The sequence below is a fragment of the Triticum aestivum genome, chromosome 6B (assembly GCF_018294505.1).
Source record: "Triticum aestivum cultivar Chinese Spring chromosome 6B, IWGSC CS RefSeq v2.1, whole genome shotgun sequence".
Lineage (NCBI taxonomy): Eukaryota > Viridiplantae > Streptophyta > Magnoliopsida > Poales > Poaceae > Triticum > Triticum aestivum.
The window spans coordinates 689,803,669-689,824,229 of record NC_057810.1 but is presented as its reverse complement, the minus strand read 5'-3'; the positions used below and the strand labels follow the sequence as shown (position 1 = coordinate 689,824,229).

The following is a 20,561-nucleotide window of genomic DNA, read 5'->3' as shown; positions in this document are numbered from 1 at the left end:
CTAAGAACAATTATGTAGGGGTGGGTTCGATGATTATGAGGATGATGATCGTATGACTTATTATTAATAACGAGTAGAAGTTGTATGATGATGCATGATTAGTAGGACTTGTTATTATATATGATGATGTATGATGCGAGCATGCATGAGTTATTATATCAGCGGGTGAAATGAACATAGCAGCAGCGTTGGTAAACCAAGGACGAAGATATAAGAGAGGACACTTCTCTCTATTAGCTAGCTAATAACAACCTAAAAATAACCCCCAAAACCCCTAAATCAGCCACTTTTTCTTTAAAAAAAGAAAAACATCGCCTTTTGGTCCCGGTTGATGCCACCAACCGGGACCAAAGGCCCCCCTGCCTGGGCTCGGCGCACCGGCCACGTGGAGGACCATCTGTCTCGGTTCATGTTAGAGAACCGGGACTAAAGGGGGGAGGTATTAGTAACGACCCATTAGTCCCGGTTCATGAACCGGGACTAAAGGCCCTTACGAACCGGGACAAATGCCCCCTTTTCTACTAGTGCTAGTTGTGCACGCCCTTAAGTTCAACCAAGGAACTAGGCAGGCATGATTTCAGATGTAATTCTTTCTCCTCTAGATTGAAACTGCCACATAAAAATTTCTTGTTATCAAAGTATGATGTGGCCGGGAGGTTTAACCTTCCTTTTGGAAGAAGCAGCAAAAATAAGTCAGTTGTTATCGGTACTGCCATTATCCAGGCCGGGTATCTTACTAGCACTGCACAAAAGCTAGGCGTTGAGCCGTTGACGGCTTGGCTCCATAAACCATGTCCAGGTCCAACATCTCATCCAGAAAAGAAGCCAAATGGTTCTAAAAAAGCCAAACACTTAGGCAGTTTCTGCTAAGATAATTGAAGTACAACTCCTCCAGAAAGACCCCATGGATTCAAACAGGGCACAACAGCCCTATTTAGATTACTGATAATGGAAACATAGCAATGTTCTGACCAACCATGACATTACGAGGTCAACAAGCCGAAAACCGTATTGCTAAATCACACCAAACAACCAGCAAAGCAAAGTTCCAGCATATAGGACCGAAATATGCAAGGCAAGAAACTAAACATAGCAGTAACGGCCAAGACAGAACCACGGTTACAACCTTATTTAGAGAAACACATAAGGCTGTAGACAAACATCATGGCGGAGCACACATCTCAGGGGCCACCAGTGATAGAAGCACCCCATACTTCTCGAAACTGAAACCTGCAAAAAAAACATGACAATAAACAACAAGTTTGGCATGAAGATGGCCTCAAGTTTTATAGATAGATAGGAGAATATCATGCAGCTTGACCAAATTTCTTTTATTTCAAACAAAAAGTGGGCTTGACCTTTTTTTTGTTGACATAGAGTTACTCTTGTGAGAGCAAGACACATATGACCGACCATTCAGATGCCTCATGTGACTAAAGAGGGACTTCAGACTGACAACAGGCAGGGAGTAATAGTAAAACTGAAAACAGGGAGGCAAAGGCAGTTCTCAATTCTGAATAGATGCCAAGCGTAAACTACCAAATGGGAGCACAAATAAAGTTAATTCCAAAAAGGGAGCTTTTCCTGTCTTCATTAGTAATGAACAGTAAAAAAATAAGAAGAGAACCAAGCCCAAATAATTCTGCATGGATGACACCGATCATTTATAGGAACGAATGGCAGCATGTGGTTACCATTGTATTTGCCACCACTAGAACTTAGCAGCAATTCTCAACTCCACCAGCATGCAGTAAGTACAACATAAACAGGTTGTAAAGGGTTTCATAATGGATGCTGAATATAAATGGGTACTAAATGTACTCTTGTTAATGTGTAAGTGCAGCAAACATTTTCGTGCAAGAAGGAAAATTGCAAAATTATACGAAGGATGAGGCATGACAAAGGTAACTTACGATATGAGTGAGAACATTTTTCCTTGATGTTGATTTTCTTATCATCTACGCCAAATGTACTCAAGATATTCAAAATTTTGCGAATTCCCACATCAACCTTTCTACATTCAATCTTCACAACCTCCAGGTGGGAGCAGACAAATGATTGGTCAATTGTTTCTGGGGATGTTGTTGCTCCTACGAGGTTCTGTGAGATATAGAGAATATTTAGTAAGATCAGTTGAACACACATGATATTTCCTTTAATAACACAACAACATTGTTATATGTACATGATATACCTTAGTGTCACAAAGCTGAAGAGTGAGCCTCTCAAGAAGTGGAGAGCATCGAAGAATGCAGACTAGATCAATAGTCGTGAACCACTCATTGAGGAGCAGGGTCTTTAATGTGCCAAATAGGGGGCAACATTCTAAATCCCATTGGTAGATAAACTGAAAAAATTACAAGTGAGCAAAAAGAGAAGTCAAAACTCAAAGATAAAATAACTTAAGTTAGTAGGAACTTCAGGTTGATATTATTAATTTCGAAAGTGTAATGAAGAAAAGAGAAAATTACACCTCAAGCACAAGAAATACCACACATTATTGATTAAGATTATATGTTATTAGATCGTTAATATGAGAACCATTTGTACAGATAAAATTACCAAACAGTGGTAATGAAGAAAAGCAAGTTGCTTTTACGTGACTACGCCGGGGCAACAGTGGATATTACAAGAGAAACGGTTGGTGGCAAATAACACTAAGGGTAAAAAAGGTAGTAAGTGCAAGCGTACCATCATAGGATAAGCTATCAACTCCAAATGGACAGCATTGGACAACCCATTGAGAAGCACACCCCCCTCAGCAGGATAAGCATGACAACCACACTCATCAAAATCACAACCCCTCAGGTTCTTCTCACAGGAATCATGACATCCATCACAAAGACCAATATAGGCTGTTACTAGAAATGGCATATCCCCAAGGAAAGGGGTCGCACCATGAAAATTGCTAATTTGCAATGAGATAAGATCAGGGGCAAAAATCTGAATGTGGAATTCCTGAGGGACACTACATTGTTCTGTGATGCAGAGACGCTTTAGTGATTTGGATGATATCTTATGTGCATAAATCTCGCAATGTTCCATCTTAAGTTCCTCTAATACTTGGCAACCAGAGAAATTCAGAGCAGAGCATGTAACATCTTCAAGGTGTAAGATCTTCAAGTGACGGGAGATGAGAGGCATATCTAGTATTATTGCGCCATCATCAATGTGATCAGCTTTGAGCAGGAGCTCCTTAACTTGGCACTCTAGAGCGTAATCGATCAACAGCTCTGTGTTGGTGTATATAAAGTCGGCATGATGCGGATGATCATCAGAGGAGGTACTGATCTCGCACTTGGGGAGAGGTGAGTTTCCACGGAGTTGGATGAACAACTTCACCAACTGTTCGCATCGCTCACAATGGGTAGCATCAAAGTGCATGCTGGTGGTGCGCCTCCATAGTTCGCGCCACCTGGTGTCTAGCACACAAGTCTTGAGGGCATCTTCTGGCGGAAGAAGGGACAACACATGACGGAGGAGGTCGTCGGTGAGGTCACCGAGGCGGTCCTTGCTACCCTTTGCAGCCATCACAAACTTTCCATCGAACAGGTGATGGGTGTTGAGGGAGCGGGCTAAATAATCAGTAGACACATGAGAAAGGAGGGAACCGCAAAGTCGATCAAGGTCTAGAGAAAAAGGAACCTGAGCAGCAAGCTCCGTCCGCCAATGGCAGCATGAATAAATAAGGAGAGGAAGACGCCTCCTACCATTCCTCCCGTATTTAAACCACAAGGGAAGAGCATACGAGTCGGCGCCATCCCTCAATTCCCCATGTGCCATTATTGCCGAGATCATCTCTCGCAATCGTACTATAATCCGCTAATAATTGTCGTGATCGGAAAAAAAATCGTATCAGATAAGGGCTTTGTCCTCTAGACCCACTAAGCACATGACGTGTGTCCCCACTGATTTCAAAGCAGCCTTTTTCTACAAAGACTATGTTCCACTTTTCTCTTTCTCCCCAAATCCACAAGATCGTGGTTCAAGAAACAAAATCCAAACGATCATCGGTGCTATTTCCGCAAGATCTTCAACGGTAAGGCACTTATCGGCCAGAGCAACCTTCAGCAAGACAAGTCCGACGAGCGAGGTGTTATCATCTAAGAACCACGACCGTGTGGTCTATCCTGACATGACGCCGTTGGCTCCGGCGTTCACTGTGTGCAGCTAATTTCAACATCTCATCCAAAAGATAGTCCCGTGTCTAAAACATTTCTAGCAAAACTAAATAGAGCGAGAGATGATCTATAAAGAAATAAAGCAATACTCTGGGGAAAATAAACTCATGCAGTCAAAGGGGGGCGCACGGACCCGATTTCCATTATTTTGACCAACCATTACGACTTCATCGAACTGCAAACCATTTTGCTGAGTTGCACCACACAGTCAGAAAACATTTTCTAGCACATCACCAAAAGATAGAAATCTAGAAACTAAATGTGGCGATAACAGCCAACAGGACCACCATCACATTCTTATTCAGAGAACCACAGAAGGCTTTAGACCAACATCACACGCGAGCACGCATTGCATATCGGCTCTCAGTTGCGGTCACTGGTGGAAACTGCAGCTAGCTAGTGCCACAGTAGATGGAAGCAGCGGCTACAGAGGCTTCTGGAAACTGAAACCTACACACAACATGACAATGAAATAAGTTTAGTTCCTACTTCCAAGATCTCAACTATCAGGTGACATTGAACAGATTTTTGTCCCCTCAAAGTGGACTGACCAAATTTGTTTGTTTGCTTGGCAGTCTAGCTTTGTGAGAGCAAATATATAAATATGACCATTCAGGCGCCTCAAGACTCAGAGGTAGTGTGGTACTGTGGTACTGTGAAACTTCAGAGGTAGTGTGGTACTGTGGTATGCATGCAATTTGGCATCAATTTCTACTCATCAAACTAACAACTATCTAGGAACAAAAGTGAAAACAATGAGGAACTATACTACCCCCCATCAGTTGAAGATTCTTAGTAAAATTGACTATACCAACTGGACAGCAAAGATAAAGATAAATTTCAAGACCAGAAGAACTGCTATTTCCATCAGTAGTTAAATGGTAAAAAATCACAGTATCAAAACCAAATGATTTATCATGGATGGAACAGATTTACAGGCACACAGATTTATAGGCACAACAGCAATGTGTGGTAACTATTCTGTTGTAACCAGTAATAACTAATAACAGAGCAATTAATTTTGGTGAAACTTAACGGCCATTCTGAACTACACCAGCAAACAATACAATAAAGGATACTGATATAAATAGAATTCAGAAGGGTGTCACAACAGACATGATAGGACAAGTAGGAAGATCGCACAAACAAAGCATGAAGAGTGACAAAGGTTAATTACGGTCTGAGTAACGTAATTGCTCCTTGATGCCAATTTGCTCACGAGGTATGCCACATGTACTCAAGATCGTCAAAATTTTGCGAACTCCCTCGTCAACCTTTCTACATTCAATGTTGACAACCTTAAGGTGCAAGCACACAAATGATTGGTCGATCATTTCTTGGGCTCCTGTTGCTCTAACGAGTTTCTATGATACAAAACATTTAGTAAGATTGACAGAATATATGTCATAATTCCTTTAATAATGCAACAATGTCTTTATATATATAGGAGATACCTTAGTGTTATCCAGCTGAAGAGTGAGCATCTCAAGAATTGGAGAGTGTTGGAGAATGCACACCAAGTCAACAGTTGTAAACCACTCACTGAGTAATAGAGTCTTCAGTTTGTCGAATATGGGGCAGCATTTTAAATCCCATGTGTAGATAAACTGGACAAATAGCAAGCGAACAAAATGGAACTCTGAGACTCCACAAGACAAAATCATTTAGGGTAGTAGAATCTTAATTTCAAACTGTCATAGCAAAAGAACAAAAAGGAACCATGATACTCAAGAAATGAAATACTAATTTAAGTTGAAAGTTTGGATAGATACTTTAGTTTCAGACGTAAGTAAGTAAAGGCAAAACTGCACCTCAAGCTTTGAAAATATTACATTTACCCAATTATGCTTCTGTGTTATTAAATTGTTGATCTGAAATTTGTGAAGATAAAAAATAGCAAACTGTGGTAATGAGAATAAGTATTTGCAGGTCTAGCAATGGATGTGATACTACAAAAGAACTATGGGTGCCAATAGCAATAAGAGTGAAAAGGCAGCAAGTGCAAGCGTACCCTTTCAGATCCATGATCAGCAATCAACTCCAAATTCACAGCATTGGACAAACCATGGAGAAGCACACCTTCGCCAACGGGATAAGCATGACAGCCACAGTCATCAAACTCACAATCCTGCCGGTTACTACGACAGAAATCATAGCATTCATCGCGAAGCCCAACATAAGCTATTTCTAGAAATGGCATGTATTCAAGGGAAGGGGTCAAGCCATTAAAACCATCAAGTTGCAAAGAGATAAGACCCGGGGCAAATATCCGAACGTGGAAATCCTCAGGGAAGTAACAGAAGTCGGAAATGCACAAACGCTTTAGTGATTTGGAAGATATCCTGCGTCCATCAATGCCGCAACGTTGCATCTTTAGATCCTCTAATACCGGGCAGCGCGAGAAATTCAGAGCGGAGAATTTCAGGTTAACCTGTTCGAGGTGTAAGAGCTTCAAGTGCTGGGAGATGAGAGGCGCATCAAGTATTATTGGGTCGTACACAGTGTCATCATCTTCAACAGCAACACTGAGTAGGAGCTCCTTAACTTGGCACTTTAGAGCGTACTTGATCAACAGCATGGTGTTTGTGTATGTGCACCCCTCCTCATCATCAACACAGGCAACGATCTTGCACTTGTCGAGAGGTGAGTTTCCCCGGAGGTGGATGAAGAGTTTCACCAGCTGTTTGAAACGCCCGGAGCTCGGGAAACTGGTCTCATCAAAGACTAGGAGGAGGTCGGTGGTGCGCCTCCAGAGGTCGCGCCACCGGGTGTCGAGCACGCAAGTCTGCAGAGCATCAGCCGCAGGCAGAAAGGACAGCACGTGCCGGAGGAGGTCGTCGGTGAGGTCACCGAATTGACCCTTGCCGCTCGCCGCGGTCTTGTTGAGCATTCCGTCGAACAGGTGACGTGCCCTGCGGGAGCGGAAGAAAGAAGGAATTAGCAGAAAAATAAAAGAGGGGAATGTGGCATCCCAAATCGGGGAATCCAATAGGCAGCCTCACCTGAGCTCGAACCTGGAATCCAGGAGCAGGCGCGCACTGATCTCCGGCGCAAGTCAGCACCGGCGGCCGGCCGTAGTCTCCCGGCTCCCGCAGCCAGGCCCTGCCCCTGGCGTCCACTCCCCTCGGAGTCTTCCGTATTCTTCCGGTGCCGCCGGAGGTCGTCGTGTCCGGGAGCGAGAGGGCGGCGGCGCCAGTAGACGAGCAGTTCGAGCGGGAGAGCAGGTGTTCTTCAAAGACGGGGAGGAGCGCGGCGCCGGCGCGGGTGGATACTGGAAATGGCAGCCGAGTTGCGCTGACGGAAGGTTGATATTTTCTCCTCTCTTTTTCGGAATCGATAACTCCCGAACGGGCTGCGTTTTGTTGTTCGGTCCGAACGTCCTTTTCACCGCTCGATTTGATTACGCATCTTAAAGCAGGGGACCAGAGCCACGTCAGCAATCGATATCGTTCGGAGAAAACAGAAGTCGTCCCGAACAAACTAGATATTCGCACCACTCATCCCCTTCTCTCTCCCGTTGCTCTCCATTCCCCATCCCGCCGTCTCCCATCTGCTCCCCACCACAGCACCGCCGTCCCAAGCTCGCCGGCGCCGCCCTATCCTATCCTCGCCACCGCGCGCGTTTGCTGCCGCACCGCAACATCGGCGGCCACGTCGCCGGGACTCCGCCTGGTCAACTCTGGTTGGCAGGTGGTGGCGCGTCGGTACCGCGGGGAGGTGGTGGTGGGGGCGCAGCCATTTGTGAGCAGCAGGAGTGGTCGTGGTGGCCAGGGCCGCATCATGGCCGGGGAAAAGAGGGCCGCAGTGAGGAGGCGCCGGCGCCGACGACAGGGTGCGGAGGCGCACCTCGATTCAGGAGAAGCGCGCGCAGGAGGAGAGGTTGTTGCTTGTCCGGTGAGAGCCGACACAGGCGGCGGCGAGCGCGTTGTCGGTCGCGTCGGGGACGGGATGCCCCCTCCCCCTCCCGCTTGCTCGAGTCGCAGCGCATCGAGCTTGAAATGGCCGCGAGCTTGCTGGCAAGGTAGGGATGCGGGGTGGTGCACGCCAGGGAGAGGGCTGGGCTCGCCATCGACTATGCCTACCTCGCTCTGCAGGGACACCGATTTTTAGCAGTGTCATCGGCGTCAGCCAGATACAATTTATCACTACCCCCTAATTCTCACCCTCTAACATTTTTTCCCTCTTAATGTTTTCCGTGATGCATCAGTACTCCCTACTCGCCTTGATACTACATTTTCTGGCTGAAACTAGTTGCCATGTTGTCATAATTTGCAATCAGAATATGTTCCTTCTTTTAGCAGCAAACAAAACTGACCAAACTAGTTGTGTTTGTGGCATGTGCGTCTCCGTCTTTTTGTTAGATACATCATTTTTTCCGTGCAAACTTCTGAACTTGTTAGTTTGTTTGTTCCACGACATAAGTAAGAGATAAACGCTACAAAAACATGGCATTTTTTTACTAAAATGTTGTGGTAATTATTAGAAAACTCATATGGCAAATTTCAGAAATTCACAAGTTTATCAAAAATACTTTTATTCACACGACAAATTTTATTTTAAGTTGCCATGGCAATTTTTAGTTTAAGATACCGTGACAAATTTATTGTAAAGAGCATCGCAAGTTTTTGTTTTAAATATGATGGCAAATTTACATTTTTCAGAACATGGCAATTTTAACTATGTAGCACAATACATATATTTGTATAGCCATGGCATTTTTCAATTTATTTCCATGACAAAAGTACTCCCCTTTTGCCATGGCAAAAATCAACCCATTTTTCGCCATGGCAAATTTTTACTCCATTTTTGGCATGCCAAGTTTAGCTCCATTTTTGTCAATGTCAAAAATATGTTTATTTTCACATGGAAATTTTTTGGTTAAGTCACCATGGCAATTTTTAGTTTAAGTTGCCATTGCAAATTTATTCTAGAGAGCATGTCAATTTTATTGAAATATTATGGCAAATTTAAATTTATACAATATGGCAAATTTTACTATGTAGCATCTTAAATATACTTGTGTAGCCATGTCAATTTTTAATTAATTTCCATGGCAAAAAGTACCACTTTTTTGCCATGGCAAAAAATTAAACTATTTTTGCCACGGCAAATTTTTACTCCCTTTTTGCCATGGCAAATTTAACTCCATTTTATGCCATGGCAAACTTATTTAATTAACATGTTGAAAAACATGTAACTTGCCATGGCAAAGTTATAGTTGTTCAAAAACATGGCAAACTTTGCCATGGCAACTTACGATGTTAAAAAACATGGCAACCTTTTTCTAGATGTTCAAAAATATGAATAATATACCATGGCATTTTAAAATCTTCAAAAACATGGGAACTTGCCAACTTGCCATGGCAAACTTTAGTATGTGCCAAAACATGGTAACTTTTCTTAGAGAGTTTTTCTGGGGGTTTTTTTCGTGTTTCAGTATCTAAATGGGCCTGTTTTTCTTATGTGACTCATCCAACAGGCCTACACTGGCTTTTTGTTGCATTCGTGATAAGTGATGAGTTTCTGGAAGTGTTCGGGCTGAGAGAGCTCCTGGGCCGAACGAAATCGTTCGGTCATTCCCCCTGTCCAATGCGAACGATTCGTTCGGGGCGACCCCTCCCCAGCGCAAGCGTCAACGCGTTATCGACGTCCAGTTTTTAATACGATATCATTTGAAACTTAAGATGCAATTTTTTCATTGCAATATCCCTCTCAATCTTTATATACAAGAATTTTTCCATGACAAAACTTTTTGCATTGTCTACGCCATATCTATTTTCCAAGAATGTTGCCACGGTTTCTTAATTTTTTTCCATGACAAATTTGATCTTCCTAACACTTTACCGCTTTTTAAAACATGGCAATATTTGACTTGTATCATGGTAAATTTACTTTTCATGGCGGTGCTAAATTTAACTTAATTGCCATGGCAAATTTACTTTTACACACATGGCAAATTTACATTTACAACAATGACATTTTTACCTTTCCTTTTTTTGCCATGGCAATTTTACATTTTCAAATTTGCCTTGGACATTTTTTAACTTAATTTCCATGGCAAATTTACTTTTCCATACATGGAAAATTTTCAATTACAACATCGACATTTTTTATCTTTTTATTTTTGCCATGGCAAATTTTTTCCTTTCAAATTTGCCATGGAAAATTTATCTTAATTTCCATGGCAATTTTACTTTTACTTACATGGCAAATTTATATTTACCACAATGGTAATCTTTACCTTTTAATTTTTCCATTGCAAATTTTCCATGTCACCCCGTAGTGTAAATTTGCCATGTCAAATGAAAAGTAAAATCGGCATTGGTAATGAAAATTTGCCATGCATATAATAGTAAGGTTGCCATGGCATTTTTTGTGAAAATGAATGGACTAGCCACATGGCAAATTGTATGGATTTTTGTTTTCTCTATGACATGTCAAATTTATTTTTATTATTTGACATGGCAATTTCATGAAATTTGATATATGAAATATGGAAAAATAAAACTATATGTTTGACATAAGTTTATAATTACCATAAACTTTTTAAGGCATCACACCATGTTATTTATTGCGTGGTTGCCATAGTATTTTCTCCATGGATTTTTTGTGTTCTGTTTAAAAGGATTTCATAGTATTTTTTGCAATATGTTTTTGCCTGGATCGAACGTTGTAGAGGGGAGGTTCAGTGGAGCATGTGAATTGTATTTTATATATCATGGCAAATTATTCTTGTTCTGTTTTTGCAATGTTGAGAAATTCCTTTTGGTCTGTTTTTGGTCTTTTTTGGGCAATTTATTTCATGCACTGCAGCAAATTCTTTTTCCCTCGTGTCATGGCTGTTGGAAATATGCCCTAGAGGCAATAATAAAAGTATTATTATTATATTTCCTTGTTCATGATAATTGTCTTTTATTCATGCTATAACTGTATTATCCGGAAATCGTAATACACGTGTGAATATATAGACCACAATATGTCCCTAGTGAGCCTCTAGTTGACTAGCTCGTTGTGATCAACAGATAGTCATGGTTTCCTGGCTATGGACATTGGATGTCGTTGATAACGGGATCACATCATTAGGAGAATGATGTGATGGACAAGACCCAATCCTAAGACTAGCACAAAGATCGTGTAGTTCGTTTGCTAGAGCTTTGCCAATGTCAAGTATCTCTTCCTTTGACCATGAGATCGTGTAACTCCTGGATACCGTAGGAGTGCTTTGGGTGTATCAAACGTCACAACGTAACTGGGTGACTATAAAGGTGCACTACAGGTATCTCCGAAAGTATCTATTGTTTTATGCGGATCGAGACTGGGATTTGTCACTCCGTGTAAGCGGAGAGGTATCTCTGGGCCCACTCGGTAGGACATCATCATATGCGCAATGTGACCAAGGAGTTGATCACGGGATGATGTGTTACGGAACGAGTAAAGTGACTTGCCGGTAACGAGATTGAACAAGGTATCGGTATACCGACGATCGAATCTCGGGCAAGTAAAATACCGCTAGACAAAAGGAATTGTATACGGGATCGATTGAGTCCTTGACATCGTGGTTCATCCGATGAGATCATCGTGGAACATGTGGGAGCCAACATGGGTATCCAGATCCCGCTGTTGGTTATTGACCGGAGAACGTCTCGGTCATGTCTGCATGTCTCCCGAACCCGTAGGGTCTACACACTTAAGGTTCGATGACGCTAGGGTTATAAAGGAAGCTTGTATGTGGTTACCGAATGTTGTTCGGAGTCCCGGATGAGATCCCGGACGTCACGAGGAGTTCCGGAATGGTCCGGAGGTAAAGATTTATATATAGGAAGTCCTGTTTCGGCCATCGGGACAACTTTCGGGGTCATCGGTATTGTACCGGGACCACCGGAAGGGTCCCGGGGGCCCACCGGGTGGGGCCACCTGCCCCGGGGGGCCACATGGGCTGTAGGGGGTGCGCCTTGGCCTACATGGGCCAAGGACACCAGCCACAAGAGGCCCATGCGCCAAGAGAAGAGAAAAAGGGGAGAGTCCTAAAAGGGGAAGGCACCTCCGAGGTGCCTTGGGGAGGATGGACTCCTCCCCATCCTTAGCCGCACCCCTTCCTTGGAGGAGGGGGCAAGGCTGCGCCCTTCCCCTCTCCCTTGGCCCTATATATAGTGGGGAAAAGGAGGAGCAATCAGACCTAAGGCCTTTGGTTGCCTCCCTCTCCCTCCCGTGACACATCTCCTCTCCCGTAGGTGCTCGGCGAAGCCCTGCAGGATTGCCACGCTCCTCCATCACCACCACGCCGTTGTGCTGCTGCTGGATGGAGTCTTCCTCAACCTCTCCCTCTCTCCTTGCTGGATCAAGGCGTGGGAGACATCGTCGAGCTGTACGTGTGTTGAACACGGAGGTGCCGTCCGTTCGGCACTAGGATCATCGGTGATCTGAATCACGACGAGTACGACTCCATCAACCCCGTTCACTTGAACGCTTCCTCTTAGCGATCTACAAGGGTATGTAGATGCACTCCCCTTCTACTCGTTGCTGGTCTCTCCATAGATAGATCTTGGTGATTCGTAGGAAAATTTTTGAATTTCTGCTACGTTCCCCAACAGTGGCATCATGAGCTAGGTCTATTGCGTAGATTCTATGCACGAGTAGAACACAAAGTAGTTGTGGGCGTTGATTTTGTTCAATATGCTTGCCGTTACTAGTCTTATCTTGATTCGGCGGCATCGTGGGATGAAGCGGCCCGGACCAACCTTACACGTACGCTTACGTGAGACCGGTTCCACCGACAAACATGCACTAGTTGCATAAGGTGGCTGGCGGGTGTCTGTCTCTCCCACTTTAGTCGGATCGGATTCGATGAAAAGGGTCCTTGTGAAGGGTAAATAGCAATTGGCATATCACGTTGTGGTTCATGCGTAGGTAAGAAACGTTCTTGCTAGAAACCCATAGCAGCCACGTAAAACATGCAACAACAATTAGAGGACGTCTAACTTGTTTTTGCAGGGTATGCTATGTGATGTGATATGGCCAAAGGATGTGATGAATGATATATGTGATGTATGAGATTGATCATGTTCTTGTAATAGGATTCACGACTTGCATGTCGATGAGTATGACAACCGGCAGGAGCCATAGGAGTTGTCTTTATTTTTTGTATGACCTGCGTGTCATTGAAGAACGCCATGTAAACTACTTTACTTTATTGCTAAACGCGTTAGTCATAGAAGTAGAAGTAGTCGTTGGCGTGACAACTTCATGAAGACACGATGATGGAGATCATGATGATGGAGATCATGGTGTCATGCCGGTGACAAGATGATCATGGAGCCCCGAAGATGAAGATCAAAGGAGCTATATGATATTGGCCATATCATGTCACTACTCTATTTGATTGCATGTGATGTTTATCATGTTTATGCATCTTGTTTGCTTAGAACGACGGTAGTAAATAAGATGATCCCTCATTAAAATTTCAAGAAGTGTTCTCCCCTAACTGTGCACCGTTGCTACAGTTCGTCGTTTCGAAGCACCACGTGATGATCGGGTGTGATAGATTCTTACGTTCACATACAACGGGTGTAAGACAGTTTTACACAGCGAAAACACTTAGGGTTAACTTGACGAGCCTAGCATGTACAGACATGACCTCGGAACACAGAGACCGAAAGGTCGAGCATGAGTCGTATAGTAGATACGATCAACATGAAGATGTTCACCGATGATGACTAGTCCGTCTCACGTGATGATCGGACACGGCCTAGTTTGACTCGGATCATGTAATCACTTAGATGACTAGAGGGATGTCTATCTGAGTGGGAGTTCATAAGATGAACTTAATTATCCTGAACATAGTCAAAAGACCTTTTGCAAATTATGTCGTAGCTCACGCTATAGTTCTACTGTTTAGATATGTTCCTAGAGAAAATATAGTTGAAAGTTGATAGTAGCAATTATGCGATCAGTAGAAAGCTCATGTCCTTAATGCACCGCTCAATGTGCTGAACCCCAAACGTCGTTTGTGGATGTTTCGAACATCGAACATACACGTTTTGATAACTACGTGATAGTTCAGTTAAATGGTTTAGAGTATAGGCACCAAAGACGTTTTCGAAATGTCGCGGAACATATGAGATGTTTCGAGGGCTGAAATTAAGATTTCAGGCTCGTGCCCACGTCAAGAGGTATGAGACCTCCGACGATTTTCTTAGCCTGCAAACTAAGGGAGAAAAGCTCAATCGTTGAGCTTGTGCTCAGATTGTCTGAGTACAACAATCACTTGAATCAAGTGGGAGTTGATCTTCCAGATGAAATAGTGATAGTTTCTCCGAAGTCATTACGACCAAGCTGCTAGAGCTTCGTGATGAACTATAACATATCAAGGATAGAGATGATGATCCTTGAGGTATTCGCGTTGTTTGACATCGCGAAAGTAGAAATCAAGAAGGAGCATCAATTGTTGATGGTTGGTGAAACCACTAGTTTCAAGAAGGGCAAGGGCAAGAAGGGATACTTCATGAAACGGCAAATCAGCTGCTGCACCAGTGAAGAAACCCGAGGTTGAACCCAAACCCGAGACTAAGTGCTTCTGTAATAAGGGGAACAACCACTGGAGCAAGATTACCCTAGATACTTGGTAGATGAGAAGGCTGGCAAGGTCGATAGAAGTATATTGGATATACATTATGTTAATGTGTACTTTACTAGTACTCCTAGTAGCACCAGGGTATTAGATACCGGTTCAGTTGCTAAGTGTTAGTAACTCGAAATAAAAGCTATGGAATAAACGGAGACTAGCTAAAGGTGAGATGACGATATGTGTTGGAAATATTTCCAAGGTTGATCAAATATCGTACGCTCCCTCTACCATCGAGATTGGTGTTTGCGTTGAGCATAGACATGATTGGATTATGTCTATCGAAATACGGTTATTCATTTAAGGAGAATAATGGTTACTCTGTTTATTTGAATAATACCTTCAATGGTCTTACACCTGAAATGAATGGTTTATTGAATCTCGATCGTAGTGATACACATGTTCATGCCAAAAGATAGTAATGATAGTACCACCTACTTGTGGCACTGCTGTGTAAGTCATATTGGTATAAAACGCATGAAGAAGCTCCATGTTGATGGATCTTTGGACTCACTCGTTTTTGAAAAGTTTGAGACATGCGAACCATGTCTATTGGTATATATGCATGAAGAAACTCCATGCAAATGGACCGTTTGAACTCACTTGATTTTGAATCACTTGAGATATGCAAATCATACCACATGGGCAAGATGAGTGAAAAGCCTCGGTTTCAGTAAGATGGAACAAGATAGCAACTTGTTGGAAGTAACACATTTTGATGTGTGCAGTGCAATGAGTGCTGAGGCATGCAGTGAATATCGTTATGTTCTTACTTCACAGATGATTCGAGTAGATGTTGAGAATATTTACTTGATGAAACACATGTCTGAATTATTGAATGGTTCAAATAATTTCAGAGTGAAGTAGAAGATCATTAGAGGATAAAATGTCTATGATATGATCATAGAGATGAATATCTAAGTTACGAGTTTTGGCACACAATTAAGACATTGTGGAAATTGTTTCGCAATTAATACCGCCTGGAACACCATAGTGTGATGGTGTGTCCGAACATCATAGTTGCACCCTATTGGATATGGTGCGTACCATGATGTCTCTTATCGAATTACCACTATTGTTCATGGGTTAGGCATTAGAGACAACCACATTCACTTTAAATAGGGCACCACGTAATTCCGATGAGATGACACCGTATGAATTATGGTTTAGAGAAACCTAAGTTGTCGTTTCTTAAAAGTTTGGGGCTGCGACGCTTATATGAAAAAGTTTCAGGTTGATAAGCTCGAACCCAAAGCGGATAAAATGCATCTTCATAGGAAAACCAAAACAGTTGGGTATACCTCCTAATTCAGATCCGAAAGCAATATGGATTGTTTCTTGAATCGGGTCCTTTCTCGAGGAAAGGTTTCTCTCGAAAGAATTGAGTGGGAGGATGGTGGAAACTTGATGAGGTTATTGAACCGTCTCTTCAACTAGTGTGTGGCAGGGCACAGGAAGATTGTTCCTGTGGCACCTACACCAATTGAAGTGGAAGCTTATGATATTGATCATGAAACTTCGGATCAAGTCACTACCAAACCTCGTAGGACGACAAGAACACGTACTACTTCGGAGTGGTAAGGTGATCCTATCTTGAAGGTCATGTTGCTAGACAACAATGAACCTACGAGCTATGGAGAAGCGATGGTGGGCCCGAATTCCGACAAATGGTTAGAAGCCATGAAATCCGAGATAGTATCCATATATCAAAACAAAGCATGGACTTTGATGGACTTGCCCGATGATCGGCAATCCATTGAGATAAATGGATCTTTTAAGAAGAAGACGGACGCAGATGGTAATGTCACCATCCATGAAGCTCGACTTGTGGCGAAAAGTTTCTCACAAGTTCAAGGAGTTGACTACGATGAGTTTTTCTCATCCGTAGCGATGCTTAAAGTCCGTCGGAATCATGTTAGCATTAGCTGCATTTATGAAATCTGGCAGATGGATGTCAAGACAAGTTTCCTTACTAGTTTTCGTAAGGAAAGGTTGTATGCAATACAATCAGAAAAGTTTTGTCGATCCTAAGGATGCTAAAAGGTATGCAAAGCTCCAGCAATCCTTCTAAGGACTGGAGTAAGCATCTCGGAGTTGGAATGTATGCTTTGATGACAATCAAAGATTTTGGGTTTGTACAAAGTTTATGAGAAACTTGTATTTCCAAAGAAGTGAGTGGGAGCACTATAGAATTTCTGATGAGTATATGTTATTGACATATTGTTGATCAGAAATGATGTAGAATTTCTAGAAAGCATATAGGGTTATTTGAAAGGTGTTTTTCAATAGAAAGCCTGGATTAAGCTACTTGAACATTGAGCATCAAGATCTATAAGGATAGATCAAAATGCTTAATAATACTTTCAAATGAGCACATACCTTGACATGATCTTGAAGGTGTTCAAGATGGACCAGTCAAAGAAGGAGTTCTTGCCTGAGTTGTAAGGTACGAAGTCAAGACTTAAAGCTCGACCATGGCAGAATAGAGAGAAAGGACGAAGGTCGTCCACTATGCTTAAGACGTAGGCTCTTCAGTATGCTATGATGTGTACCGCACCTGAAGTGTGCCTTGCCATGAGTCAGTCAAGGGGTACAAGAGTGATCCAAGAATGGCTCACAGGACAGCGGTCAAAGTTATCCTTAGTAACTAGTGGACTAAGGAATTTTTCTCGATTATGGAGGTGGTAAAAGAGTTCGTCGTAAAGGTTACGATGATGCAAGCTTAAACACCTATCCGGATAGCTCTAAGTAGAGATACCGGATACGTACAATGGGGCAACAATTTAGAATAGTTGCAAGTAGAACAGTTGTTTGGAATAGCTCCAAATAGAGCGTGGTAGCTGCATCTAGGAGATGACATAAAGATTTGTAAAGCACACACGGATCTGAAAGGTTCAGACCCGTTGACTAAAACCTCTCTCACAAGCAACATGATCAAACATAAAACTCATTGAGTGTTAATCACATAGTGATGAGAACTAGACTACTGACTCTAGTAAACTCTTGGTATTAGTCACATGACGATGTGACCTGTGAGTGTTAATCACATGGCGATGTGAACTAGATTATTGACTCTAGTGCAAGTGGGAGACTGTTGGAAATATGCCCTAGAGGCAATAATAAAAGTATTATTATTATATTTCCTTGTTCATGATAATTGTCTTTTATTCATGCTATAACTGTATTATCCGGAAATCGTAATACACGTGTGAATATATAGACCACAATATGTCCCTAGTGAGCCTCTAGTTGACTAGCTCGTTGTGATCAACAGATAGTCATGGTTTCCTGGCTATGGACATTGGATGTCGTTGATAACGGGATCACATCATTAGGAGAATGATGTGATGGACAAGACCCAATCCTAAGACTAGCACAAAGATCGTGTAGTTCGTTTGCTAGAGCTTTGCCAATGTCAAGTATCTCTTCCTTTGACCATGAGATCGTGTAACTCCTGGATACCGTAGGAGTGCTTTGGGTGTATCAAACGTCACAACGTAACTGGGTGACTATAAAGGTGCACTACAGGTATCTCCGAAAGTATCTATTGTTTTATGCGGATCGAGACTGGGATTTGTCACTCCGTGTAAACGGAGAGGTATCTCTGGGCCCACTCGGTAGGACATCATCATATGCGCAATGTGACCAAGGAGTTGATCACGGGATGATGTGTTACGGAACGAGTAAAGTGACTTGCCGGTAACGAGATTTAACAAGGTATCGGTATACCGATGATCGAATCTCGGGCAAGTAAAATACCGCTAGACAAAGGGAATTGTATACGGGATCGATTGAGTCCTTGACATCGTGGTTCATCCGATGAGATCATCGTGGAACATGTGGGAGCCATCATGGGTATCCAGATCCCGCTGTTGGTTATTGACCGGAGAACGTCTCGGTCATGTCTGCATGTCTCCCGAACCCGTAGGGTCTACACACTTAAGGTTCGATGACGCTAGGGTTATAAAGGAAGCTTGTATGTGGTTACCGAATGTTGTTCGGAGTCCCTGATGAGATCCCGGACGTCACGAGGAGTTCCGGAATGGTCCGGAGGTAAAGATTTATATATAGGAAGTCCTGTTTCGGCCATCGGGACAAGTTTCGGGGTCATCAGTATTGTACCGGGACCACCGGAAGGGTCCCGGGGGCCCACCGGGTGGGGCCACCTGCCCCGGGGGGCCACATGGGCTGTAGGGGGTGCGCCTTGGCCTACATGGGCCAAGGACACCAGCCACAAGAGGCCCATGCGCCAAGAGAAGAGAAAAAGGGGAGAGTCCTAAAAGGGGAAGGCACCTCCGAGGTGCCTTGGGGAGGATGGACTCCTCCCCATCCTTAGCCGCACCCCTTCCTTGGAGGAGGGGGCAAGGCTGCGCCCTTCCCCTCTCCCTTGGCCCTATATATAGTGGGGAAAAGGAGGAGCAATCAGACCTAAGGCCTTTGGTTGCCTCCCTCTCCCTCCCGTGACACATCTCCTCTCCCGTAGGTGCTCGGCGAAGCCCTGCAGGATTGCCACGCTCCTCCATCACCACCACGCCGTTGTGCTGCTGCTGGATGGAGTCTTCCTCAACCTCTCCCTCTCTCCTTGCTGGATCAAGGCGTGGGAGACATCGTCGAGCTGTACGTGTGTTGAACGCGGAGGTGCCGTCCATTCGGCACTAGGATCATCGGTGATCTGAATCACGACGAGTACGACTCCATCAACCCCGTTCACTTGAACGCTTCCGCTTAGCGATCTACAAGGGTATGTAGATGCACTCCCCTTCTACTCGTTGCTGGTCTCTCCATAGATAGATCTTGGTGATTCGTAGGAAAATTTTTGAATTTCTGCTACGTTCCCCAACAATGGCAACACTGTTTCATGTGCCATGGCAAGTTTGCCATTTATCAGAGTTAGCTTAATTTCATGGTAGAGAGTTTTCTCACTGTTAGTTTGACGGTTGTACACATTCTCTATTTTTTTGGTGCAAAAGGGATTTTTGTTTGGCCCAGGAAGCTATTGGGCCTATCTGGCAGGCGTTCGGGCTGAGGGGTTGTTCGCACCGAACGAAATCGTTCGATCAATCGGTACTCCCCTGCCGAACGTATCGTTCGGTCTGGTGCCTCCCCAGACCGAACATTCGGCTGTTATCGGTGTCCCTCTTTTTTTCTAATTATTATTAATACTCCCTCTGTCTCAAAATTGAGGACGTTAAAAGTTTTATATTTTGAGACGGAGGGAGTAGTTTCTTTTCTCCTAAATACAAAACAGGTTTATTTTCAGGTTATTTGTAAGTTAGAGCATCTCTAGCAAATCTCGTATAAATTCGTTGAACTGCATTTTTCGGGCCGGTTTACGGGACGTGCCAAAAATACGGTCTGAGCAAGTCCGCTAAAAAGAGCCCAGCCCGTAAATTTTTTACATGCGGCCCGTAAACCCGCCGGCATTCCTCCATATATGTGGGCGTCGGGTAATTTTAGGGTTCCTGTCCCGGTTTCCCCTATTCGTCTCTGCTGCTAAATCCAAACTCCGACGAGAAATCTCCACACTTCCGGCAGTGATTTGCTGCCCATTTGACCACCGGATCTTTCCGGAGATGGTGTCCACGGGTGTAGGCCGTGGCGGGGGGGGAGGGGGTCGGCGAGCGGCAGCCGCAAGCGGCACAACGGCGACGAGGCCGACAGCTTCTCCCTCTACCCTCCCGTGTCGGAGAAGCACAAGGAGCAGGCGCGCACCCATGGCGGATGTCCCGCAGCGCTGGAGCGCCGACGTGGGGGACTTT

General features: G+C 43.7%; 1 protein-coding gene across 2 annotated transcripts; it reads right to left on the bottom strand.

The window, feature by feature from the left end:
* Nucleotides 1–4,251: 4,251 nt before the first annotated feature.
* Nucleotides 4,252–7,513, bottom strand: LOC123139288 (F-box/FBD/LRR-repeat protein At5g22660). 2 transcript variants are annotated; one of them, XM_044559085.1, is made up of 5 exons: nucleotides 7,184–7,513; nucleotides 6,193–7,093; nucleotides 5,636–5,788; nucleotides 5,359–5,545; nucleotides 4,252–4,631 (listed from the first exon to the last, which is right to left on the bottom strand). In XM_044559085.1, the coding sequence occupies exons 2-5, from the start codon at nucleotides 7,069–7,071 to the stop codon at nucleotides 4,606–4,608; spliced, it is 1,245 nt and encodes a 414-aa protein (XP_044415020.1). In that variant the 5' UTR covers nucleotides 7,072–7,093; nucleotides 7,184–7,513; the 3' UTR covers nucleotides 4,252–4,605. The 2 variants fall into 2 exon arrangements, with proteins under 2 accessions (XP_044415020.1, XP_044415021.1); XM_044559086.1 differs by lacking the exon at nucleotides 5,359–5,545.
* Nucleotides 7,514–20,561: the final 13,048 nt, after the last annotated feature.